Source organism: Chamaea fasciata, unplaced genomic scaffold, assembly GCF_029207755.1.
Source record: "Chamaea fasciata isolate MVZ Bird 193981 ecotype frontalis unplaced genomic scaffold, bChaFas1.0.hap1 SCAF_1, whole genome shotgun sequence".
NCBI lineage: Eukaryota > Metazoa > Chordata > Aves > Passeriformes > Sylviidae > Chamaea > Chamaea fasciata.
Genome location: NW_027094086.1, coordinates 98,294,874 through 98,321,696, shown reverse-complemented (window position 1 = coordinate 98,321,696; position 26,823 = coordinate 98,294,874). Strand labels below are relative to the sequence as shown.

At 41.2% G+C, this 26,823-nt stretch overlaps 1 protein-coding gene across 2 annotated transcripts in view; it reads left to right on the top strand.

Annotated features, from left to right (window-relative positions):
- ITGA9 (integrin subunit alpha 9) overlaps window positions 1-26,823 on the top strand; it is a 256,223-nt gene that overhangs the window by 13,806 nt on the left and 215,594 nt on the right. For both annotated transcript variants that reach the window (XR_010722201.1, XM_066190554.1), the window contains exons 2-9: window positions 2,198-2,325; window positions 3,586-3,692; window positions 9,681-9,804; window positions 15,075-15,142; window positions 17,309-17,438; window positions 18,989-19,074; window positions 21,649-21,717; window positions 24,962-25,099. Coding sequence is in view for 1 of the 2 variants with exons in the window: in XM_066190554.1 (XP_066046651.1) it covers window positions 2,198-2,325; window positions 3,586-3,692; window positions 9,681-9,804; window positions 15,075-15,142; window positions 17,309-17,438; window positions 18,989-19,074; window positions 21,649-21,717; window positions 24,962-25,099 (850 nt within the window). In the remaining variant the exon portion in view is untranslated. The remainder of the gene's footprint in view (window positions 1-2,197; window positions 2,326-3,585; window positions 3,693-9,680; window positions 9,805-15,074; window positions 15,143-17,308; window positions 17,439-18,988; window positions 19,075-21,648; window positions 21,718-24,961; window positions 25,100-26,823) is intronic.

Sequence of the window (26,823 nt, the reverse complement as noted above, 5' to 3'; positions counted from 1 at the left end):
TCAGAGGCTCTTTGGCAAAGATTTGGGAAATAGGAATAGCAGTTCTTTACTAGTATGTAATACAAAGCAAACAAACACAAAAAAACTCCCCCCCCACCAAACAACTACAGCGTTAATGACAAACGACAACAGTACCAAGAACCTTGAGGGCTTTGTTTCACAAAACCCAGGGCAGTTTGGTTTCGGTGTCCCTGCAGGATCCTCAGAGCACCAAGCTGAAACAGTGGAAAAGTCCCAGGCTGGTAGCTGGGATGGCAGAGTGTCCCGGCAGGCAGGGGCAGGATGCCCCGGCAGCGCAGGGGGTGCAGGGTCACGCTGTAGCAAGACGAGCAGCGCCGAAGGAGCCGATGACGAGGTAGGGCCTGGACCAGCTCCCCGCGAGTGGCCGGGAAAACTCCGGATTCAGGCTGACCCGGTGATAGTAGATTTCCCAGGACTGGATCCCTTTGGCCACAGTGAAACTCCTCCAGCCAGCAACAGCCGTTCTCCGCTCGGCGTGCTTTGCGGCGGCTGAGCTCCTCGAGGAGCGACAGACACGCGTCTCCCCTAACGCCGAAAAAAAAAAAACACGCAGCTGCCTCAAGCTTTGTCTTTTACCTGCAGTTTATCTCCCCCTTCCACCTTTTGTCCACCTCTTTGTTTCGGTTAAGTACTCTCAAGTATCCAATGCTTGGTCTCCTTGGTAACTTGTGGGGAAAAAATTCTTTAGAGAAAGAAGGAACAAACCTAACCCCAACAGTGCCACAGGACAGTTTCGTTGCCTTCAACATCCAGGACAGTGTGTCAGGAGTGGAGATGTGCTCCTGCTGTGTATAGATGAGGCTCTGATGCAGGAGAAGCTCTTTTGGATGACTCAGGCTGACCCTGGAGAAGTGCACACCTTGTGCCCTTCCCTGTGTATACTGGGATGGTGATTGGTATGGAACTTTAGATTGGAGGGTGCGGGAAAAGTTGTTTAAAACAGGGAAAGCATCCATTTTGGGGCTGGTGCTGGGCTGTCTATCTGTGAGTGGGAGAGTTGTGTATCCAGACTGTGCACCAATAGCTCTTTAGTGGCTGAACCAAGAGCAGTGTCTCCTTGGTCAGCTGCTGCCTCCTACGTAAGCCTGGATCTGCACAGGGGACTTCTGGAGCCTTTTAGAGATGGTCACCCTTAGTTCCTGCCCTGGGCTTAACTTCAGTGAGGATTTTTTTGCATTCAGAAGCTCTGTCATGCATGACAGTATAAGAGAATTGCAGAACTGTTACTTAGCTATGTGGTGCTCTCCACTGCCTTCCTCGGAGCTGCCCTCCTCCTGCTAACCTGCCTCATCCTCCTCACCTGCCCAGGTCTGGGGTCACAACTGCTTGAGAAAGATTGTCCTTTTAATGAGGAGACAGTGAAAGGACTCCTTTAATGCATGTGCTTCCCCTGTAATCCTCCTCAAAAAAGCATCCCTTAGGGCATGAGAAAATAGAAGCTGGGTTGTTAAAGAGTTTAACTAGATCCTAGCGCAAGTGATTAAAAAGTGCTGACCGTCTTTCTTTGTAGGGTAACCCTATGGTCAGAGCAGGCCATTGGTGCTTCCCAGAAACACTAGGTCTCATGTGGGATAAATAGTCCAGGTAAAGTCTTCACAGCCTTAAGGGTAAATGTTTGTTGATAGCAATATATTGTGGAAGAGATTTGCTTGTATTTTTGGCTTGATTTTTTGCTGGTTTTTTTTTAAAGATGTAATTATATGAAATGTTCTGAGAATGGAGGGCCTCCACTTTCTAAACAAGCTTACAAATCTTGGGCTGGCTGGCAAGAATGCAGCCAGTGGGAGGTTCAGATTTTGTCTGCTTGTGGGTGTATCAGTAATGGATTGATAGGGATGCAGCTAAAACTGAGGAAAAACGGATGCAGATGCTGTTATCCATCCTAATGCTTTCCTAAATGCTTTTGGGATATGTGTGGTGAGGATGTGTCACTTTAAATATACTACAGTTCTAGTGGAAATTTAATTTGTTAAAAATATTTGTGCCTTCATTGTGGAGAAATGCCTTTATTGTGTGTGGTGTTTTTAGTTTTTGCATCAGTGTCATTGTTTTACAAGGTTGCTAAGAAAAGTGTTTTTGCTGGTGAAGCTCTGGCAATGTGAACCTTGGTGGTATTGTTTTTTTTTCCTTTCTTCTTAAATTATTAATCATTTGTTGCTTTGCTTTTGGTTTTCAGGGTCTTGGTTGGTGCTCCCAAGGCTGAATCTAAATACAGCACCTCTGTTCAGTCCCCAGGAGCAGTGTTTAAATGTCGAGTCCATACCAACCCTGACAGAAGATGCACAGAACTGGATATGGGGAGAGGTGGGTAGTTGTGATGTCGGGACAGCAGAAGGCAACCAAAAAATTCCAAACCACATGGCTAGCAGTTCTTCTGCCAACTTCAAATTGGCCCTGAAATATTGAGAGGGAGCAATCAGCCTTTCCTGATGGATTTTGAACACTATTAGCAGAAGTGTCATGTTCTCTTCAGCATTACAAAATAACATCCCACTGGTGCTGGTGTCCTCCCAATGACCTTGCTTGCTCTTTCCAGAGAGTAACCAGGGAGTAACCAGGTAAATGTGAATTTCCCCCTGCTTAAACTAAGCTTCTGTCTTTTCTTCACCTGCTTCAGTGTGACTACATAAGTGTTTCAGGGTGCTACTGCCTGCTTCAGGCAGTGCTGAAGGAAGAGTGCATGGGATGGCCCCAGGCAGTGCAGTGATGGGCTCATGATATGTGGTGTTATTAGTAATGTGGTGATCTGTGGGTTCCCTCATAATGCAGCAAGTAATTTCTTGAGTTTACTTTTTGTACTAAAGTGGTCTCAGTGATTGCATGGGATCAGGGTTGTCTTTAGTTTCTCTGATGAACTGTCTGAGGCAGGGGAAAGTGGAGGCCTAAAGTAAAATTATGATCTAAAATTTCCTGCTATAATGATGGTAAAGATTGAAGCATTTTAATATTTTGGTTTTCTTGGTGACATGTTGCTTTCTCTGCCTATAAAAAAAGGCATTATTCATCTTTTCATACTTCTACTAAGTAGAATTTCTGTTTATGAAGCTTACATGTGTTAAAACAATGGTTTTTTTGGTGTTTTTTTTAACACGTGGCTAAGTGGTTTGTCCTGTACCAGACTGTAAATTGTCATGGATTCATGTGTGCTGCCTGATGGGACTACGGATTTCAGCCTCATTTTTTTTAAGGGTCCCTGATCTCATTTTCAAGATTGCATTCAGGAGGCAATCTGATACCTCTTCCATTGACTTGATGGATCGATGGTTCATTTAAGTACAGCTGTAGACATAGTGTGATAGCTGCTGAATGTTGGGAACAGGGTCTGTCCTCAGCTGCTTAGGTGTATGGTGCCACTTAAGAGTGAGAACATTGCCCCAGTTAATGCAAAAGAGCCAATAAATTATCAGGATGCAGGGGGAAAGAAAAGCATTGTCAGATGTTTGATGGGCAATCTCTTGTCATGATTCTTTGGTAGGTTTTTAAAACTCATGTCTCCTTGCTTTGCTGCCTTTCCTTTTTTTTTTTTTTTTTTTTTTTTTTTTTTTTTTTTTTTTTTTTTTGTAGGCAATTCTCGGGGTATGCTCTGTGGAAAGACCTGTAAGGAAGACAGAGATGATGAATGGATGGGTGTGAGCCTAGCTAGACAGCCAAAGGCCGATGGAAGTGTCCTGGTAAGTCCATGCTATTCTTTGATCTCGTTAAAAATGTAGCTGCTACCTGGCTAAGCACATCGGGATTGTGTTTGGCAGTGACTGACTGAGCTCAGAGCAAGAGGCAGCAGATTCTATAATCCCTTTATAGTGAGCCCCAGACAGAAGATGTGATTTACAGAGGGAGGATTTCAAGCCATCACACCTGACTTGCATCAGCCAAGTCCTTCTAAATCTGTGTCCTCCTAAATCTGAGGATTTAAATCTTTGAACTGAATAAATACAATTTGTCTGGGAAGTATTCTGCTAATTTGTTCTTTTTGTAGTTTGCCTACGTTTATGTAGGAAATATGAAAGCATACATTTTCCTTGAGCATATGAATTGCATCTCAAAACTTACAGGGAAAAATGTAAATTGTTCTTTGTGGCCATATTTTTCATTTATCTGTCTTAATTTCCTATTAACAAGGTAGAAGAATCTTAAATAGTCTTAACTGGAGTGGATTAAGTTAACTGTGTGAATTGACTTCTTGTCTTCAGTGTGGTTACTCTGCACATAGACAGGACAAGGAGAGCAGATGCATCCTTAGGATGCATAGTATTTCTGTGTGAAACTTTTCCTGTGATATCGTAGAGTCCTGGGCCAAACCCTTTCTAGAATGCAGGGGTATTTTACATTATGATCAATAATTGCCTGTATACACATCCATGGTTGGGATCTGACTGTCTACCTGGGTGAGTGAGTCTGGGATGTTAACAGAAATAAAAAAAAATTGCTGCAAAATGTTGTGCATATTATATGTGGCAGGCAGATGCTGAGGTTGTATCAGGGTAACCCTGACAGCAGGCTAATTCTAAACAGCATTGTTTGTGAGTAGGAAACTTTTAGTTGGCCCCATCTTTCCCGTGATACAGAGACTGCCCTTATATTTAACATCAAACTGTCAAAAAGCTTCTAGTGAGAAAGGTCTTGTGCAGTGATTATTGTACCAATCACCTGTGAAAGGCAAGAGGACAAACCTGCTTCTCTCAAAGGCTTTAATATGTGCTTAGAGTCCAGGTGCTTATGCCCCAAATCCTTGAGCACTGACTTCCCTGTGGGAGAGCAGGTAGGTTTGATACCTTTCTGTCACAGTACGGTGATTTTTTTTGCCTTCTCTCTTGGTATATACATTGTTGGTGTGGTCGGGGCTGCCATTACTTTCCTTAGATGTTTTAAAAGTGTTCAGGACTAGAGGAGGGGAGAAAGAGTAGCATAAATAAAATACACTGTAAACATGTACAACAGAGGGCAAAATTAAGGCATTCATGCTAGTGCAAGCAATGCATTTTTTCAAGGTGTATCCTGGGCTGTATGTGTGCTCAGTTGTGTGTGACAACTGAGTAGTAACTTACAGTGATCAGGATAACACTACCCTTGAGAGGCAGCATCCTTTTCATTGTCTGGTCATCAGGCTGAAATAGACAAATTCATCCTAATTAAGTTTTAGAAGGTTGTTCATACATTTTATTTAGGCAACTCTAAATTTCTTGTCAAAATTATATCTTAAGAATAGCAGATTTGTGTATTTTGGTTCAAAGGGAAACAGGTTGCAGCTGATGCTTAGGGGTCATCTCGCTAGACAGAAACAATACTTTAAGGGAATGATGATGGGACAAAAAGCCAAGCAACTGTCAAGCTGGGTGCTGGCTGCCTGAATGGAGGCTACAAGAGTGAGAGACATGGGTGATCTTGGATTAGGGCTGAGGGCATAGACCTGGATTAGGGCTGAGGGAGTAGAAATTTCACACATAAAGCAGGTTAAAAGTGAAATGTAGGTGAAGTAAAATACACAGCTGGCTGTATGCTTATTTCAGTGCAGTTTAGACTGATAAAATGTCTCCACAAGTGACACTGGTTTAAAACAATCCTAATCCAGCCATCTGACGAGATTATGCTGCCCCTCACCAGACTGATCATGCCTAGATGTTGGAGAATGTTTAATTATGTAATTCTCATTACTATTTATCACTAATGTCTTGAGCTACTAATTATACATATATGGGCTTCTGTATACAAACAGAGCCTGAAATGAATGTATGCAGATTCCTTTGTGGAAGGAAATAACCTGGATGCTTCAGGTTGTTGATACTCTGTTTTGAGAATTTTTTACTGAAAAAAATCTGTGATTTTCCCACAGATGGTTTTCAGTATATGTGCTCTTCTAGTTGTAAGGATTAGCGTATCTTTAAAATGTAGTTTTTCTTTGAAGCCCATCTGAAAAACTGGTGTTCTGAGAAGGTATGTCGGAATATGTGCTCGTAGCTGTATTTGCCAAATTTTTGTTTTTAATTGCTAGATAACATGAACAACTTCGTAACTCTTTAGTTAGGAGTGCATAGAGTCTATATTGTCAGACATTACAGCTCTATTTACTGCATCTCTTCCAGGGATTCCTTTAAGTCAGAGTAATACCTTTCTGGTTACTAACCCTGGATGGATTTTTTTTTTTTAAATAAACTAGTATAGTTGCCTGTGTGAAATATGCTCTTGACATCCTGTCTTAGATGAACTAATCCCACAGTTTAACTGTCGGTTGTATCAAGAAACTGTTACTTTTACTTTGTAGCTGCTTAGTGGCCTAATTTTTTTTTATTTTCAGCCTTCCCCAGTTGCCTGATAGGAGTACTAGCTTCAGTGGCAGGGAGCAGTAGGGAAGGTGAGGAGCGTGCCAGAGGGCTTTACCTGGTGTTTGGTAAAATGTGGGTTGTGTTTGAGCCCATATTGTGTCAGGATCTTACTAAACCGGAATTTGGTGTTTGTGTGATGGATTAAACAGTAAAGCATCAAACAGTGAGGGTTTAAACAAATGTAGGAGTGAGATTAAATAAGAAAGCTTTTTGTCCTTGGATATACTATCAGTCAATCTGCATTACTCTCAGTACTGCAATAATACATCTGAGATTGCCTGCTCTTTCCAAACTGAAGCAGTAAAATTCCTTCTTTTACTTTTCTTAGGAGAGGAACCAAGGATTGTGCATTGTGATTTGTAGATAAGCCACATCCCTTAGTCTTGCTCTTCCTAAATACCTGCCATTTCTGTCATTGTGTTGCTCTTCCTGTGGAGCAAAGCCCATGGCTGGAACAGTGTGCAAAAGAGGCAAGTGTCAGCAGTTCTGAAATGGCCTGTTCATTGTGGTAATGCAGTGTTGGCTGTCAATAGCTATCTCATCTTGCTTTGCTCAGAAGCATTTTATTTTGCTTCAAGAGTTTCCATCATTTTTCCACTGTTCTGTGGTAGAGCTGGAACCTGTACCCTAGCAGTAGCTGCTGAGCACTGAAGTATGCTGATGGTTTTCTTACTGCACAGGGACCTACCTATAACATCTAAAATAGGCTGTCAGTTGTTTGCAATTGCCTCAAATTCACTGTTATTCCAAAGACCTCTTCAGGCATGTGCTGTTGCTGCCAGAGAAGGAAGCCTGTAACATCATCACCTTGCCTTGGCAACATTGAATGATAACAGTTCACTGTTGCTGTAATCAGCTCTAAGTGCTTTTGGGAAGACAGAAAAACCAAAATCAGATGTGTTGTGACAGGGAGAAAAATGTGCTGGTTGTCTGACTGCAGAGAAACAAGTTCTGAGGAGGAAAAGGAGCTGCTGGACTCCTATCCATTGTGAAAATGTCAAATTCTGTAGCTGTAGCACAGGGAAATCTGGGGAAGCACTGACTCAGGTAACCAAAGACAGTTCATCCCTTCAAGGTTTGCAGACTAAGACAGTCAGTGGTGAACTGCTGAATACACATTGTGATAAAGGTACAGAAAAGTGGTCATTAACCCAAGACTAAACAGACTGGTTTAAGTCTGCCCAGAATTGCTAGACTGAGCCCATTGCCTCCAGTTGATTTTGAACTCAGAAGCAGTTGATTTTCTTAGTCAGCAGCAGCTTTTTCTCTTCTTATGTCAGTTTATATTTTTTGGCTTCTGCACCTCGCTCCTGAGCAAAGCCACCTGCTTGTGATGAAATGCTGCTGCTCTGCCTGTCTCCATTGTTTGTATTCTTCTGAGAGAGATTAATTAGTAGGTTAATTTATGTGAGTATCTTGCAGTTTCTGAAATATAAAATATCAAGGAATTTAAAATACCACAATCCTTTATCTTAACAATTTTTTTTAAAATACTCTTGATCTGTCTCCATTTGAGTTTATAACCAGAGTTGGAATTGACTTGACTGTTGCTGTGATGGTATGTGTCTTTATGGCATTGTCTTTGTAAGGGTTGTGCATGTGTGTATTTGTGCTCACAGCACAAATCCGTCAGGAGAGAAACTATTTTCTGGTTTTGCTGAAAATGAGTGTTTCACATGTTGGTTGTCTGTTGCTGTTGAATTTTGAATGAGTAGTGTGTGGGGATCGAAATCATGACTGAGGCTCCTTAAAGTGCATACAGGAGTCTCCAAAGCTGCTCTTTATTGTACTTTTCACATGCATTTGTCTGTGGAGCGGAGTGCCCTCAGAAGGATCCTTTGCATCACGCATGCCTGCAGCATGCAGTGTGATGCAAAACTTTCTGCAGCCCCCAGAGCCCTTCACTGTCAGTCTGTGACAGCCATATGTGGAAATACGTGCCTCTCCTTGAGCACAGGAAATTAGGAAAGCAATAAATATCAGGCTCCAAATGTAGCACTAGTAACAGTATAACAGGTTTTGAACAATTGATTTTGCTCTTTGAGAGTAGTATTACCTATTTATTTCTTTCTGGACATAAGTATATTGAAATCTGTTGATGGCTGGATTGAATTTTGAGCTTCTCAGTGGGTGATACACTTCCCATGCCCTTTAGTGGAGAAGTGACACAGCTGTGCCTGTTTTATGAGTGGATATAATTTTTAACAACATTGAGATGCTCCAATGGGCAGCTCTGAGGTGCTGAGACAGAAAAGTGGGGTAGCGCAGAGAAATGGAAGACAGAGTGTATCTCATCTGTGGGGATGGGGTCAAATATGGGGTCATGAAGGGGGTTGATGCAAAGCCTCCAGGAACAGTTGAAGACATGTAGAGGAGAGGATTTGCAGCATAGAGACTTGCTCTGTTGGCATGGGGTTAAGCCTTAAGTGATATAAATTGACACATCTACAGTGACTTCAGTGTAGACTCAGATCAGGTGGAGATATGGTCTGGCATGTACCAAGTTCAAAGCCTTTGCTATTTCACATTTTCCTTTTCTTTTATTCCAAATAAATCCTGAGCAGAAGCCAACTTGTGGTTTGGCTGGCAACAATGCAGTGTTAGTTTTTGGAGCAAATGAGTTCTGTGAAGGTGTGAACCAGGCTCTACATTGCTTGCATGTGTGCCTCTGTGTGGCAGTTGTAGTGAGCAAGTGTCCTGGTGAGTCCTATTTTTCAGGATGATCTCATTCTTCACTATAGAGCTCTGCAGCTTGTCTACACCTTGGCTAGTGTTGCCACTCTTGTTGCTACAAAATCCTTGGCATTTTCAATTGAATTCACTGCAAATAAGCAAGGCTCAGCACATCTGCCACCAAAAGACAGAGCTATCTTTCCCAGTGGAAACCAACCTTTGACTGACACATACATTATTTGGTGGTTTAACCTTCTAAGTAGTCTCAGTGTCTTTATTCCTGTTTTTTATTCCTTTTTTTTTTATTCCTACACCTTTTGCTGGGTTGTATTAGTGCATCTTTAGTTAGAAAAGCTTTGCTGTCTGCAAGAATTCGTGCACAGTCAGAGATTTTGAAATTTCCAGCATAGGCTCTGAGACCTCTTGTTTTCCTAGTTATATACAGGTGAAGGCTGAGATCTGAGCTGCTAGGTCAGACAGTGTCCTGAGCTGCAGAAGCTAACACTGAGAAGGTACTTTAGCTAGAAACAGCGGAATGTAAGGAGAGTACAATGGATTTGTGGGGTGAAGGTGATGCTGAGTGCTCCTGTTCATGCATGCTCTGCCTTGGTTGGAGTGATCTCCTGTGACTGTGGGCCGATAACCCATGTTATATGATCTATTTAGGCATGTGCACACCGCTGGAAAAACATCTACTATGAGACAGAGTACATCTTGCCCCATGGCTTCTGTAACATCATTCCTCCTGACCTGCAGTCCAAAGGGAGGAAGCTCTTGCCCTGCTATGAAGGTAAGGAGTCAGACCAGGAGTGGAGATTAATGTCCCTTGTTATGCTACTAGTACTACAGTACAGTAACCTTCCCTACTGATTTCGTGTTTTTTTTGTTTTGTGGGTGGTGTTTTTTTGTTGTGGTGGCCTTTTGTGGTTTTGGTTTTTTTTTTTAATCACGTAGCTGCTTTGTGGCACAGCTGTGGTTGCAGTTGGGGTTTTGGATGAAGTTGGAAGACTAGCACAATGACTGGGTTCTGTGACTGGTAAAGTGCACGGTTGCACTTTACTGGAGGATTATAAAGTTTCTGCATTGTGTTTGGCAGTGGCTCTCCCATTAGGTAAATAATGAGAAGATATTTATATGCGCTTGCCCTCTTATGCTTCACTGTGACATGGAATAAAAATCCGGAATTAAGCCGCAGTCATGAACCAATTTACGTATCTCATGAAAACGCTTTAATTTTTACATTGTCAATTATCAGAGGATTGGGATGTTGGACAGGGAGAAGGGTTACTTTCCTCACTTTAGGGTACTTCTGCAACAATTTATGTTCAATGGCTACTGTGTTAAGGTCTGGGTTAGAGGTGGATGCAGAGGGAGGACTCCAGCTCTGAGCCGTGGGTGACTGTGCCTTTTGGTTCTGCACCAAATCCCATGTGCCATCATTTTAATTTCTCCTTCTCTAGTGCATGTGAGACTTTTGTATCATGTTTCCATTTTTTTAAGACTTTTGAAGACAGAGTCTCCTTGGCCAAGAGCAATTAACTAAACTAAAGGCACAAGTGTATTGTTAGGTAGAAGATAAAGTATCTCCTAAGATTCTTGGCCTTGAGAGGAACATTTTGGGGAAAGCACCCTTGCATCCTTCCTTCTTTCTCTTTTTCACTGTAGGAGCCTGAGGAAGTGGGGGAGTTTGGAGGACAAAACACAGCAGGGTTTGTTGTGGGCAAGACCTCTGATTTTACTTACTTGCTTTTGAACATTTGCCCTCCTTTCCATAGCTGGCAGCAGCCAGCAGCAGGATTGTTGCTGGCATTAGTAAGTTGGAGCAAGATGAGGCAGTGAATGTCCCCTCAAGTTTCTCTGTTGCTGTCGAGTAGCCAGGTCCTAGCTTGGTGTCCTGTAAAGCCAGGCCTGTGATAGAACTTTGTATATTTAATGCTCACTCTTCTGAGGTGGCTCCTCACCTCCCTCTCGGCTTTGCTTAGGAATCTGCCATTGCAAACCCGCACACCTTTTGGAGATGCCATACATTTGTGCATTGAGTGTTTCTCTGCCCTGAAATTGATCATTATTTGAAACATGAGAAGTATTACACAACAGTTGTAGGTTGGAGACAGAAATAATGACGCGAGTCCTCTTGGTCATAAGACAAACAGCCTGTTTTATTATTCAGAACTCACTTATATAGAGAGTTCAAAACTCACAGATCTAGACAACTCATTGGTCTGAGTCTTAGCCCTGCCCAGCTCCTTGACCAGTGATAAACCTGCTCTCTGGGCTGACTATGACTGGCTGAGGTCTCTGCACAGGCTTTCCTTTTCACCTAGGGACTTCTAGAACAAGCCAGGTCAGCCAAGCTGGACTTGCCATGACCAGATTTATTTTGTCTTAGCCAAAGACTAGCTGTGACAGAGTAGTTTTGAGGGACTTGTCCCAACCATGCTAGCTGCTGAGCAAGCCTTCCTGTTGTGAGTATTGTCCTATGATATTTGTCTTTCCCTGCCCCGCTGCCCTCTTTATTACTGTCAGCAAACCAGGATAAGGCCTCACAATGATGTCATACACTGCAAATCATCCGATACTAACTGCTTTATGGACAATGTGCACATACAGGGATGCCAATGGGGCTCCCTCTGAGCCATTGTTACTCCTCCTGCACTGCCTGAAGCCATGGTGGGGATGTGGTTTCTGGAAGAGAAGAATTGCTTTTGTTTATCTATACGTCATGTTTTTGGAGTAAAACTGCTGTTAATCTAACAGGATATTTGCCAGGAATTGCTAAAAAATAGAAATGTGTGGGCCTAGTCCACATAGAACAGCCAGTGGAAAGTTGGCGGGGTTGATGCAGTACTATCCTGGCTTAATTTCACTGCATGGTGAAGTGAAAATTGAAAGTTTGGGACTGATTTCCACCCAGCCCCCTCACCCCATCAGACATGAAATCACAGTGTCACAAGGAATGGCTGCATTTGTTTACTCCTGATTCTTTAAATTTCAATAAAATAAGCTCCATGAGAGAGAGCTGTGGTGTGTCACACAGAGGAGTTCATTGTTTAAAGTTCCCTGTGAAATAAGTTTACAGTCATCCTTGTAAATTTTTTCCTTCACCTTCTGGAAGGAGCAGAATAATTTTCCTCCCTGACACTGATGGATGAATGGCTAGCGCAAAGCATCAAATCTGAAGTGCTTCTACACCGACAGCCTCTGTAGCCATTGCTGGGAGGCTACCAGACATGTGGCTGCAAACCCTGCACTAGGACACCTGCCTTTGCCTGGAAAGATTCTCAGCCTTTCTAGATCTCGCCATGTGCAAATAGGGTAGACAATAGTGTGCTTGCTTCCAGAAGCCCTGTTTTAGTGCACTTAAGGTGATAAGCCTCAACTGGTGAAGAGTGCAGGCCAGCTGAATGCAAATCAGTGTCCATCCATGGAGGAAATGGAAATTTCTTGACTAGATGGCACTGGTGCAACAGCATAGTAGTCTCAATCCATCTTATTCTTGCCTGGCTTCCCTGAAAGGGCTGACAGAAGTCTGGAATTGAGAGCTAATTAGAACACAGCAGCAAACTTGATAGCTAAATACAATCTCCTTGAGTAGGAACTAATCTGGTTTAGATGAGCTGGATGTCCTTTGTGGCTGATGTATAGGGCCTCAGTTTTCCAGGCAATACTTTGGTTATTTTTCCCATGGTTTTAATGGCTTTCCAAAAAAGGGGGCTGCCTCTTCATTTCCCCAATGCATTTGATTTGCAAAGAAGGATGGTTGTATGTACTGTGAGGAGCAGTCCAGGTGATGAGGAGAGCTGGAATGGTTTCCTACTCCTCTGTGGTAAGAATTGATGGTGGAAGTGGGGAAGACTGATGGTCCCTTCAGTCTGTAAATAAGGGGAAGAGCACATGCTCATATTCCCTGCCTCCAAAAGAAAAAGTGCTGAGCTGCTGGCTCCTTGGGGAGGACTACATCTGTCTTGATTCCTCCTGAAATGTGGTCTGCTGATCTCTCCTCTGTGTCACTAGAGCTTTAAATTCTCAAATAAACAATGTCTGGGGTGTTTTGGGCCTCTGTGCTTAAATTTCCACTTGTGAAATGTTGTGGTCTTGGCAGTGAAGACTGAAGCAAAGAGTACCTGAAGACAGAAAGAAAGCAAATGTCACCCCAGACTTCAAAACAGGCAGCCAAAGAAGCCCTTCAGTGTTTCAGCCTTCTCTGCAAATTCTGTTGCAAGGAGTCCCTGTTTCCATTCAGCAGTGGGCCCTACATTTTCCTTAGTATCTTTTTGTTGCTGATGTATCTGAAGAAGCCCTTCTCCTTAGCCTTGATGTCCTTCATCAGATTTAATTCTAAATGGGCTTTGACCTTCCTCATTGCATCATGCTAGGGTAGGGATCCTGCTATAGTGCATGCAGGGCTTTTAGGACATGCACAGAATTATTTTTCAGGAAGTGCTGGAGGGAGGAATCTCTTCTCCTTGGCTCTCTTAATGAAAAAAAATGTTCACATTGGTAAAATTTTTTTTTTCCCCGGGCAAGTACTGCCTGGAGAATCTGTATTTGGATAGCTAGCAATTCAGAACCCCAACACTTGCTGAATAGCTGTGGGCTAATATGGGCTTCTGTTCTCAGTGGAGTTGTCATTACCACTGGGAGACCCAGCTGTACTTCTGCTCCGCTGGGGTGCATATCTGCTTTGGGAGGACCCTGTCTTGGCCAAGAGTGTTGGGCATTTGGACTGTAATTTGTGGATCAAGTCTCTATTCTGTGTGATGTCTCCAACTGAACCTCTCCTTGTGCAACTGGTATGACCTCAGCAAATGTCTGAAATTCTGAACATCTTTATGATGTCAGGAAGAGACTGTATGTAATACAAAAAGGGAGAATGGGGGGTGTGTGTGTATACATATGTCTACATAAAGCATTTTGAAAGAAGGCAGCACTTTTTATAATTTATTCCTTCTGATCTTCAATAAGACAAAATGCAACTCCAAAGGAACTTGCTTGGTTCCAGAGGCAGTTTGCTCATTGATTTTGTTATAATTTTTATCATTTAGCAATGAGTTAATGGGGCTTAAAAAAAAAGTTTCACAATTATCAGGTTATGTGGTAAATTGTTTTTGACCATGAATTACTGTAATATACAGGAAGTAGTGATAGTATGGTAGATACTTGAAAATAATGCTCTGGAAAAAAACCGCAAAGGCTCTGATCCAGCTGTAAGTTTCACATACTTCCAAGATGAAAATATTTGAATTAGGGCAGGGTGGAAAGTGATTTTCTTTTTTGCCTTTTTCCTGCTCCCCACCCTGAACTTAATGTATTCCTAGAAATATTTTTTTCCTCATCATCAAAAAGATAAAGTAAAAATTTCTCAGGTTTGACAGGACAAATTGGATTGCTATGTAAAATCCATAAACAAAAGCTGTGGGGTGCTGGTTGGGTTCCCTGTGAACAGAGAGCTCTGAGCACATGGCCATGAAAAGCACCAGATCTAAACATTCTTCAAAAGAGACTGTTGTCTGATCATGTAGAAACACACGGCTTTTCCTTAGTCACTGTCTTCTTTCTGGAGCTTGTGTCCTGAAGCACCCTCACCAGAAATGTTTCTGGGGCCTTTGATGACTGCCATTGTAGGGGAAGATCACTTTACTTCTCTGAGGTAGTAATAGGCCTGAGAGTTAAACCTCCTAGTGCAGAGTCCATGGCACACAGGCATGTTCATCACTTTTTGCTCCCCCCCTTTTGAGCTGTGGTGATTTGCCACAGATGGAAGACTCTTCTAATGTGCCTTTACTGGAGCGATGCTGCTGCTCTTTTCATGCTACAGTGTTACTACCTGTTTAGCATCTCTGTAGGAGCACTCTGGGCTCTCTCCTCAGCTGGCTCCTTGCAATGCTCCCTGATATGGGTGAGTATGCTGCATGGTGGCCGGTCCACTGATAAAGCCCAGGAGCCTTGCATGCTGGTGTCTTTCCAGGCTGTGTGAGTAGCAATGCAGGTGGCTCAGGTGAAGAGTGTGTGCTGCACAAGGGATGACCACAGTTTGTTTTCTTCCCCTTTTCCCTCCAGAGTACAAGAAGAAGTATGGGGAGGAGCATGGTTCGTGCCAGGCAGGGATCTCAGGCTTCTTCACTGAGGTGAGCTGGGGCACGTGCATGGAAGGGTTGCGGTTGGTAAGTGGCTGTTCTGTTGTATGCCCCAGGAGGATATTCCCAAGCATGGCTTGGACAGTGGGCTGAGTGCTGAGAATGGTCCCTTCATGCCATTGTCTAGCTTCCCAGGTGTCTTTTTCTTGCACAGCGACTGTGCAGTGGTTCATACATATGTCTATGTGTCTGTCACGGTTTGTGGACAAGAATAAATGAATTGACTCTGGAAATGTCTTCAGGGAATATTCTTATTATGTACATCCCAAAACTTGCATAGAGGTATTTCTTTGTCTGTCATTAGCTCTTTACTGTAAGTGATGATGTAAAACTGTCTTTCCTGAATCATTTTGTTTATATATGTGTACATGTGCATGAATATAATGTACATACATACACATATCTATAGAAGATAAATACTTTTTTCAGTTCTGCTACAGTTCTTTGTTGAAGAAAGGTGGAGAAAAAATAGTGTGCCACACTTTAGTTTTGTCAAGAATTAATTTGTTCCCTTATGCATGGATTTTTTTTTTCTTTTTTTTTGGTTAATGTTTCAGGGCTGTGGCTTTTTTGCTTGTTTGTGTTTTTTCTTTTTTTTTTGTTTTATTTTCAAACTTTTAAGAACACATACCCACTCCTAATTATATATATGCACTGATCTACAGAATCTATTGTCCAGAATGATACAAATAGAATAAAGGTTTTCTCTTTCAGAAACTGCCTTTTGCCATTTCAGTAAACTGGAATGGCAGGAAATGTTGCCACAAGGGCACTATCTGGTAACTGGATGTTCAGCCAGCAGCAGCTGTTTCCTGACTTGTCTGCTCTCCCCAGCCTGTTTCTGTTCCCAGGCTTAAATTCTTCTTTGCTACCCTAGTTCAAAAGACACCTTTGAACTTTTATCACTTCAGCCTGATGGCAGCAGAAAATGCAGATAAATGGCTTTTTGGGTCAAACAGGCAATCCTCTATCATTTATTCAGTGCTATGGATGGTAGTTGTTCCTGGCAGGTATGGCCCATAACGAGGAAGAAGCTATTTCTAAGCACATCCTGCTCTTTGGTTGGTTTTGCAGTTCTGTCCCTGTAGTTTTATTCAGAGAATACCTTGTTTTACATCTCCCCCGTGACTGGAACTGGTCACCTGGAGGGGACTTGGTTATGATAGCAATTTCCCACAAGAATGGAGTCCACCCATGGTTTTGCATTGAATGGAGACGTGAGGAAAGCAGCTGTTCACATGTCGTCTCGGGGGATGGAGAACTTCCTGAGCTTAATGCTCCTCAGGCTTAATTTGGTCCTTTGCTGGAGGTATTTAAAACCACATCCAGGAGCAAGGTTTTTCTGCAATGTTGCTGGATGTTTTGGACAATATTTTGTGCATTTCTCTTGAATGTAAATGTACCTTGGATTTTGACTCAAAAACATTATCCATGACCATCTACCTTTGAATGCTGGATCAAACTGTGCCTGATTTCTATGGTCTTTTAAAATGCTCAGTCACTCTGGTTGTTTGTAAAGATCCCAAGCCATTTTATGATTCTATGATGACTCTATAGCCAGCTTGTCTCTCAAGGACCAGAGTGTATCTGATGACAGAGCTGGGAAAAATGTTCCACCTAGGATATAACACATATCCCGGTTGTTGGTTGCATGGCAGCTGTTTAGCTTCATAGTTGTAAATTCAAAATCCTTAATGCTGTTTCCATCGTGGTTGGTTAGTATAGTGTGTCAGCCAGCATCAGGATGTGATCTGTAGCTGAGTGATGGGTTGTGGGTGGGCTGGAATACTTCTGTCTCTGGATCTTCTGAAAGATATTTGGGAAAGGCAGCAAGTAGAGAGATTTTTCAGAGAACTATGTTAGCAGGGATAAGCTTGATGGTTAGTGAGGTTGAGGAAAGTCTTCTGTTGTAGCAGAAGAGCTGAGCAGAAATGGACCATAAAAGGGCAGTGTGTCACTAGGGTATATGTAGCGACCTCCACGTTTGGGAAGAAGGATGGATACTGTCCAAATGTGCACAGAATGAAGGTTGTTACAGATGGACTTATTGGTGTTTTAAGTAAATATCCTGTCCCTTCTCCATTAATGTGTAAAGTTTTGATTGTTATTTTTTCCTCCTACCCTTTTCCCCACACACTTCCATTTCTCCTGTTGTAGGAACTGGCCATCATGGGAGCACCAGGATCTTACTATTGGACAGGAACTGTCAAAGTACTGAATCTCACTGATAACACATATTACAAGCTGAATGATGATGCTGTGATAGCCAGGAGGTACACATACCTTGGTAAGTAGCTCTCTGGTGCTCACTGTGTATAGGAAATTGTCCAACAATATATTTCAAGGCTTTGATACTATAAAGCTGATAATGGTTTTTTCTATGGTCATGTAGAATATTTTTATAAAAAGTGTGAAAGGAAGAATATTTGAAATAAAGTGATACTTATCTGGAAGCAAAGAAGCATTCAAAATACTCTCTTTTTCTCTCTTTGTTATAACACCTTCCCCGCCACTTTGCTGTAATTTTTTTTACTAATATAGAAAAGGCATTTTAACTGAACAGCACATTGGTTTGTGGTGGCCTTCTTAACATTCCTGCCTTTCTCCTGTAACAAGCAAATTATTTGTCACTAGTTAAACTGCATGTCTGCTTACATGCGCCTTTAAAATGGGTACAGCAACTAATTACAGAATTTGTATTGCAGATGCATTTATTTCAACAAAAATAACACTGTCTACATTTGTCATTGTCAGCTGAAGGCATATGTGAAAGGTTTGGCTATAGATACATCTTTAACTCAGTTGGTTTTACTTGCTCTAAAACCAGCTGATGTCCCTAAAATGCTTAATTCTAAGGCTTCCACCTAATCAGAAGTGCCTAAGACTGTTGAGGACCTAGAAGGCATTTCAGCAGTTTGATAATGTTCGACTAAAGTCTTGCTCTCACCTCTCATTGTCCCCTTAACCTTTAATATAAAAAAAAAAAAAATCATTTCAGAGATACTGCGTGGTGATAGCTAAATGAAAAGTAAATGTTTACCCGTTTGCAGACATAAATAGGTTTTTGCCACTGATAGACTTGGCTTATAGGGTTTACCATGTTGATGAGAGCCTCATAATTTGTAGCAAAAGAGCAAGGCAAATACAAAAGAGCCTTAGAAGGAAAGCTACTCTACTTATCTTTAGTTATAATATATTGTTTTAATATATCAAAGCTGAATCTTTGATCTTTTTCTTTCAAATACATACCTTTTTCTTTGATATATCATCCCATTTTTCTTCTTGCCTATATAAAAGTCTTTTTAAAGCTATTGACTTATCTGACCTCTTTGTCTACTGTCCTCTTCTGTCTCCCCTAACCAAACGGGAACATGATTTTTCAAGCGTTCCTGAGCAGTGATTTTACCCAAAGGAGAACACTTGTGTCTGATCCATGTGGGGCTGTTGCTCTTTAACATGATACTTTCTCTGTGGTCATATGATTGCTTTTCTCTGTTTGTGTATGCCTTTTCCTGTTTTACTGCTTCCCCCTCTTGACTTGCAGTTGGCAAACTGCTCCCAGTATGATCTCCTTGAGTCAGTTGGTCACCTCCATACACATGGCTTTCTTCTCTCAGCTTTTGGAAGGGTACTGGAGGGTGCACTCTCACTTCCCATCCCCATGAACTTTTGAACAGAATATTGGTGCATCCTGAGCAGAATGGTTGTTGAAGTCTTATGTGCAGCCCAGGAGTAGTGAAGCCTTATAAGCCTGATCTGTCTGTCTGATCTGTTTCTCAGGCTCTTTCCTGTTGTGGTTATTTATTTATTTATTTATTTATTTCCTTTACCACTCAGGATATGCCGTGACAGCAGGTCATTTCTCTCAGCTGACCACCACTGACATTGTAGGAGGAGCTCCCCAGGATGGAGGCATTGGAAAGGTGTGGCTCTTTATCAAACAGTAATGTGGTTGGTTGCAACATGTGCATGAAATGCAATATTGATGCAGTTCTAATATGTATGAGGAGACAGAGTCTTTTGTCTGCAGGGTAGTTTTGAGCACTGAGCAGGTGAGAGGTGAGCTGGTTTGGTGAAGTTGTCAAATTTTCTGTACCTGTCCCTCCTGATGCCTTGCATCCTTCACCCCTCTCCCCTCTCTTTCCCACCCAATCCTTACAGTACCCATTTTAATGAGACACAGACAAGATCTCTTTCACACTCCTTTTATTTAGAATTTGTGACATTCAGGTATTACTTACAATTTTCCTAGAAATGAAAATACTTGTAAAAGAGAATGTGTCTTCTGCTTCTTTTATTCATACATTTGACTATTTCAGTATTTACTTCAAGATAACATCTCTAATAGAATGAGATTAGGTGATTTTACGCCATTTTTAAAACTTCATAATTCATTGATGTTTAGTGTATTAGAGTCTGGGTTTTTGCCAGCTGTCTTTAGAAATCTTAAGGTGATAGTCCCTTAAGAAGGAAGGAAATGAGATCTTCCTGTAGATAGGCATATATATTTTATGTCGCAAAGATGTAAACGAGGGAATAGCTAGATGGAAATGGCTAGTGAGTTAGGCAAGCCTGGCTCTCCTGTGCTGAGTATCCATATGCTGTTGGAGAAACTGGTTGAGGGTGGCCTCTTATACTCTTCTAAACCAAAGGTGGAAGAAGTGGGAGTGGGGAGAAGTAGGAAAGGAATGTAAAGGATCTGCTTTTGTCTCTTTCTTTAAAATGCAATCCTTTTGGGTCCTGCTGTCACCACTTGCTTGAGCAGAGATGTTCTGCAGCTCCCTTCCATCTTTCTCACTTTGGCACTCGTGCTCTATAGTGACATGAATTGTAGCTGAATCATAACAAGCTGTGAGAAGTCTTCACTACCAGGAACACTATCCTGTTTAGGCAGATTAGTTTTTGATAGTAGCCATGTCCTGGGAGTAGCAGTGCAAGTGGGGAAAATGGGATAAAAGTAGAGGGTGAACTTGGTACTTATACCAGATCTGGCATGACTAGGACATATAGGGTATAGTAGCATCACAGTTGCTGCTGAGAGGACATGTGCATGAGAAAGACATAGTTTCCTTATCCCAGGTGTTCTGTTACAGCTGCTGCAGTGCACCTTCCTTCCAAGCTGTTTTTTTTGTGGAACAAATTTAATTTCTCTACAAGGAGGAGGATGGGGAGACACAGCTGCTAGCAAGAGATCCACAAGAAAACAGATGACTCAGTAGTTTAAAGACTACTGCTTCAGTTGCTAAAGCTTGTGTTATTCTCCCTTGGCATGGGATGCAGGTAGCGGGAACATATGGCAAAATGTTGGTAATAGGTGCTGAATACAGAACATTACAATGGGCAATCATGTTGTGCTTTCCAAACGCTCTAATAAGCTGATCTTTTCCACTTCTCTGATAGAAAGTGATTAGCATTGTCACACCTTTTCACTTAAGTTAAAGCCAAGATTGTTAATGAGACTGGGTCATTTCTCCAAAGTCACAGAATGTCATTACTTAAGACTGGGTTTGGAGTTGAGACACTTGGCAACATGCTGTCACTGCTAAACATGCCTCTGCAAAAGCAAGGGAGTCCTGTATATACAGCAATTGTCCACAGTAAACCTGTGCTGTGTTCTTGACTGAAAACAGCTTTGAATTCTGTCTCAATGCCTGTTAATAACTTACCACATATTCACCTATGCCCGGTGCTTTGCTCTGCCACATGGCCTTGGAAGTAAGGGATCCTCTGTCCTACAAACTGTATGACTACCTGCTAGGAGGGAGCCTGTCAAATGCCACAGGGGTCTCCAAGACTGACTGAATCAGCCTTTCTGTTGAAGGGAATCCCTGTCTACAAGCCATGCACTTTACATCTTAAATTTTGGTACAAGATGTGTATCAAGAGAACTTGAATCATCAATACTTTTATCCCTGAGTAGTTCAGATTAAACAGTTTCTCCTGTGGAAATGAGCAATGAGTAGGCTGTGTTTGAATAGTTTTCTGGTTCAAAAATTGTTTTAGACAGAAACAGCAGAAATGTTGAGGATGGTCTGATTGGGATTTCTTCTCTGACTGGTGCTAAAGCATCATGAAGTTTGCAGTGCAGTATAAGCAGGCATGTTTTCTTGATAAGGGAATGCTATATAAGGGAAGGGGAGCAGAGTTATGCATTCTCAGTCTTTTGTCCTACTTATTTCCAGTCTCCAGATGCCACTCCTTTGAGAGTTGGAAAGTTGTTTGGCTAGGTGCTTTTCATGTGTGTACATACAGAAGCATACCAAAAAAAAGTAGATAACAAGATAATACTCAAGTGTTTCTTATGACTAAGCCTGAGCCTGTGATTTTTCAGGACAATGGAGAACTCTGTCATCTTTTAAAAGAAGATTGACTGGTAAAGTGGTCATGAAGTTGGATCCTGGCAATAGCCACAATCATGATTTAGATATTATTTAGACAGCACAAGTGCTTCATAGTTAGTTGTACTGGTTAACTTTTTTTCTTTTTTCACCTTTCAGGTTTATATTTTCAGAACTGACAGACAATCAGGCTCTCTAATAAAGATTTTTCAGGCTTCAGGAAAAAAGGTGAGCATTTATATATCTGTGTTTTTTATTAAGAGGTAAAGAGGGGGGAAATAATGGCAGAGTCATCCTGGAGCATCATTTTCATTCCACTCCTTCATAAGCTGTCCAGAAAATGCGGTTTCTTCTTATCCTCCCAGAAGAGTTTAACCTATTTTACAGTATGCTGTTTCTTCTGTAGCAGTCATGACTGCAATGTCTGCTCAATGCCCATGTGACTGATGTAAAAGGTCTTGCTGGAAATTGTTTTAGTGCTTCTCTAGTTTTGTGTGACTGTAGCAGTACCTCTGAGATATAGGACATGGGACACCAGGTGAGCCTAGATGCAGAGATTTGCTTTTAGCAGATGGTACTGGGAGATGTGGGCAACCTGGAGTTTAGTTTAATATCAAAGCCCCAGTGTGTTTTCCTGTGTTGTGCTGTAACAAGGGGAATATTGCAGTTACACTGTTTTGTGAAGGAGCAGTTTCATTGCCTTGATGCATGATGATTTTCCCCTTCCACTATAAATCATTCTGTTTCTGAGACTGCTGTCTTAAAACAGTCTCATGGAACTGCCTTCTTCCTCCATGAAATTTAGTGAATGCTAGTGAGATCTAGCTTCCCCAGTGTGGTGTTGTGTTTGAATGGGGAACAGCTTGTGTTCTTCTTTGGGGTCTTACTGGAGCTGTGTTGCAGGAGAAACAAAGTGGACCATATGTCTAGCTATAGGTAACAACAAAAAATGCTTTATTTGGGAATAACTCAGTGGTGAAATCATACCTCTTATCTGGGGTCTCCTGTATTATTCTGGAAGGAGAAGAAATACAGGGGGAAAAAAAGGGTTTCTGGAGGCTTTTGGCTCGGGTAAGACCTGCTATCTTCAGGAAGACCCAAAGTGTTTGCCTGTATCCTCAGGTTGGGAGTGTTACTATATTTTGTTATTTTTTTTCCAGCAAGACACAGTTGCAGTATTTAAAAACTTGCCTGGAATAGGGCATGTTAATTTACTGAATTTAATGAAATAAATTTAATGAAATTAAATGAAATAAACTACAAGAATGTGTAGGGGGGTAGTCTGAACTTGTATTTTAGGGCCTCTCCAGAATTTTACTCTCTGCAGTAGCAGAATTACAGACATCTTGAAAGGAAAAGACCTCCCAGTTCATCCAGGGCATCTCCTGTGTTTGATTGCTTTCTGTTAATTTCTTTCCCTGTTGAGTTTTAAATGTCCCTAAGGTTGTGCTCCTGACTATTCCTCAACCTAATAAACAGAGCCATCAGGAAATTTCCAGGTCTTAGCCAAAACCTCTCCCTTTTTGAATTTAATTGCTTTACTCTTATATGTAACTTAACTAATCAAGTATTTACGTCATTCAAGTAATTCCAGGGTTCTATTTCATTAGTGTCGTCTTCTACATATTCTCTAAAATCCAAATGAGAATTTTATTTTAAAAGGAAGGCTGTGCTAAGTCACCTTATTTGTTTGGTTGTTGTTTTTTGTTTTGTTTTGTGGTAGAAGCAAAATCAGACCTGCTCAGCAATGAGCACTGCTTGGAAATGAGCTCTCACAAAATGCTACATCCTCCCCAGTGGTGTGAAAGTTCATTGCTCTGACATTCTTGGTAGGCAGATGTAAACAGTACATTCTTATTAATGGAGGCTGACTAGGAAATGCTGACAAGAAAAAAGAAAATTCAGTTCCTTGTTACAAATGTTAAGCGTTCAAACTTCAGGTTCTTACCTGAACTGTAAGCTCTGTGAACTCACCCACACTGCAGACATACCATGTTGCAGTTAAGTAAATAATAGCTTTTTCCTGAAACCTGCCTGAATACATAGTAAAATGCTTTTCACAACTTTTGTTCCTTTCCCATGAAAAACGTCCCCATGAGAAATTTCTTTTAAAATCTTTATGGATGAAAAAAATAAACAAAAAAATCCACAAGGGAACTTAAGGTACAGAAGAACTGGAAACAAATGATATTTGAGGTCCCACTTTAAATCCACACAAGCACAAAAATCTGCATTAACAAACTGAAATGCTATTCTTCAATCATCATTACATCATATATTTAGCAACTTTTAAATCTTACAGACTGCATAGAATAGAGATGCTGCTGCCCATCTTCTAGCATGCCCAGTAGTTCTGGTTAATGCATGTTAACTTACAGGCATGGGGCACGGTAGGTCAGAGATCTCAATGAGGAATGTAAAAACATTCAAGAATGTAAATAATTATTTCTGTAACATCAGTTTTTACTACTTTGTAGGAAGAAGCACGCAATTTCAAATTCAAAGTGATATCTTTCTCAGTTTCCTGCTGAAGCAGCTTTTAATTTTGAGGCTATAGTTTTTAGTTGGTTTCAAAGAATATGGCTTGTGTTACCTTAGCAGAAGTGAATGAAATAAGGGTGAAATATCATTCTTGCTTTTGGTTTCCTTCTTGTGTTGAAATGTGTTTTGAAATTTGTAATGTGGGTGCTGGTTGGGAGATAGTCTTCGATGTTCACCCATACAAAAAAATAATGAAGTGAAATTAATGTATTTCTTTATTTTAAGCAATTGAGCTTATTGAGCAATAAGAAGTGGAGATTGAAAGATACATTTGTTCTGTATCAACTGAAAAGCTCTTATTGAAAGTCTTTGTTTCTGTATCAACTTACCTGCCTGTACATGGGAGGAAAGGCAATGATTAAGACCCACAACCAGTACACCTTTGACAGTGATTGATACAAATAAATAGAAATAGAATGGGAAAGGTAGTCTGCAATCAAGATGTAGTCTTAGATACCTGTTTTCATGGCCTCTTGCCTATTTTTTTTTTTTTCTTTCATTAGTTCTTTAAGGTATCCCCAGATCATCTGTGGTACCCAACTTCAAGGAAGTTTGGCACTGAGCATGATTAATCACTGTACAGGTCTGGTTTGGGAAACTCATTTCACCCATTCCTAGTTTTAAGCATTTGACAAGCAAAAGCTAGTCTAAGAAAGCTCTTTAAGTGTTTCACTTAAATATGTCCCAGAGTATAACTTCAGTTCTGCTGGTAAAACATCCAGGCTTGATGCACTGTTATAGTAAAGTGTTTCCATTTCTGCCAGAATTATTCCTAAAGCTTTCTCTGTGGGAGTGCTTGTGAGTGATAAAGCAGCAAGTCATTTTGTGAAATTCAAAGAATAACCAAGCAAAACAAAAACCACGCTTGTATGATTTCCTCCTGTGTGTGGGCAGATACTGAATGCTTTGTTGTGACTCAACTTGGTTACAGATGGGCTCTTACTTTGGCTCCTCCTTATGTGCAGTTGATCTGAATTCTGATGGGTTGTCAGACCTGCTGGTTGGTGCACCTATGTTTTCTGAGATCAGAGATGAGGGTCAAGTCACAGTCTATATCAACAGAGGAAATGTGAGTATGTACAAGAGGTGACTTGGTAAGGGATGAGGGTGTGGGTCCCTGGCAAGGTAGAGCTTATGTCCTTCCAATACTGCATGGTGAAACTCATCTCAAATAAGTGGGGGCTCTGGTTGTCTCTAGCAAAGCGTGATGTCACAGGAAGACTCATCTGGTGTTGTAGTTTGCCAGACGCCAGCCCATATTCATCACAGTAAATCTTTCAAGGAGATCTGAGAAAGTCTCTGGTTGTACGTTGAAACTTGGTGGCATTTGTGGCTTTATGTGGATTTCATGCCAAAACCAAGTAAGAGTCAGCAGCTTTGACTGAGTTTCGTTTGTGTTTTGGGCAGTCACTAAAACCTAAAACACGAATTGAAACACAAATATCGGAGGATTGAGGACGAGAGGAGAAAGCGGAGATTGAATTCATGTTACTTTCACATTATGCTCATATAGAGATTTTAGGGGAAGTTGTTATCAGCTGGTACTGTTGGATTTCACATGACCTAACAGCAGTTTTGGAAAAGCCTGAACTTTGTTGCATTGGCTAACCAAGGCCATTCTTATGTTTTATTTATAGGAAAACAATGGTTGTTTACATACCATTTAATATTTAATATTCAGGTCCTAAATCTGCTATCTTAAAGGAGGAGTTGTTACAGACTAAAATGAGATTGGCTTTTATTTAATGAACTTTGAGTTTATTTATGCTAAACTTCAAATTCACCAGAAGTCCTAGCAATTAGGAGACTTGAGAAGTGTTTTTGCTGTAATTTTATTTTTTATTACTGCTCCTTTAATTGAGCTTTACTTTTTCAGTTTTATCCACAGGAGGTTCCACCTTTTATGTTGCAGTGTTGCTGTTGGGTCCTCAGGATAGGGTCCAGAATGCCAAACAGATAGCCAACACTTCCTGCTCACAGTGAGAGTATACATGAGTTAATTTGTATCTTCTTTAAAGTAGTCAAGAAGCTAGTATGATTTTCATATACACCTGCACCAGGAGCATTAGAATTACTTGCACAAGCAATGGCTTGCAGGATTGTGGGCTTTATTTTGGGCACCGGACCTTTTAAACTTTGTTTTGATGCCTTTTTCTTGGTCCTAAAAATTAAGAGCCAGACACGGTTAAGGGATAAAGGGTTTTTACCTTTGGATTTAATAAGAGCTTTATGGTGCACCACTTTGCCAAGGTGGAATGTGCCAAAATGCACATACATGATAGATCATGTATACAGTTTTATAGACTTTGCAAATTAACATATCTAACAAAGATGCCCCAATGAGAGGTTGAATGAATAGTGTGATATCTCCCCATCCTGAAGAATTCCCCCTGGAGGGGCCTAATCCTAATTTACAGAGTATATTCTAAAGAGGACCTTAGTTTCTCAAGATAGTTTAGGCTTTTCCAGCCTCCAGGTGCCAGGCCTCTGGGATGTTTGGTCTTCTGGCCTAACAGAATGCCACAATTATGCTAAGTTATTAGACTTAAGGAATTACAAGTATGCATGGTAAGAGCACTGAGGATATGTAAAAGGTGTATGAAAGTTATATAAAAGAAAAGGCAAAAAATCATCTTGGCATCGGTTTCATTCTGCAAGCACCATTGCTTAAGAGGTTGTTGCAGAGGATCAGAGAAAACTGTGTTATAAAAGAAGCATGCATAGTGATGCTACATTTAGAATTCTTATATTTTGCCCTTTCCTGTAAGAACTGCAAAGAATTGAGTCACACAT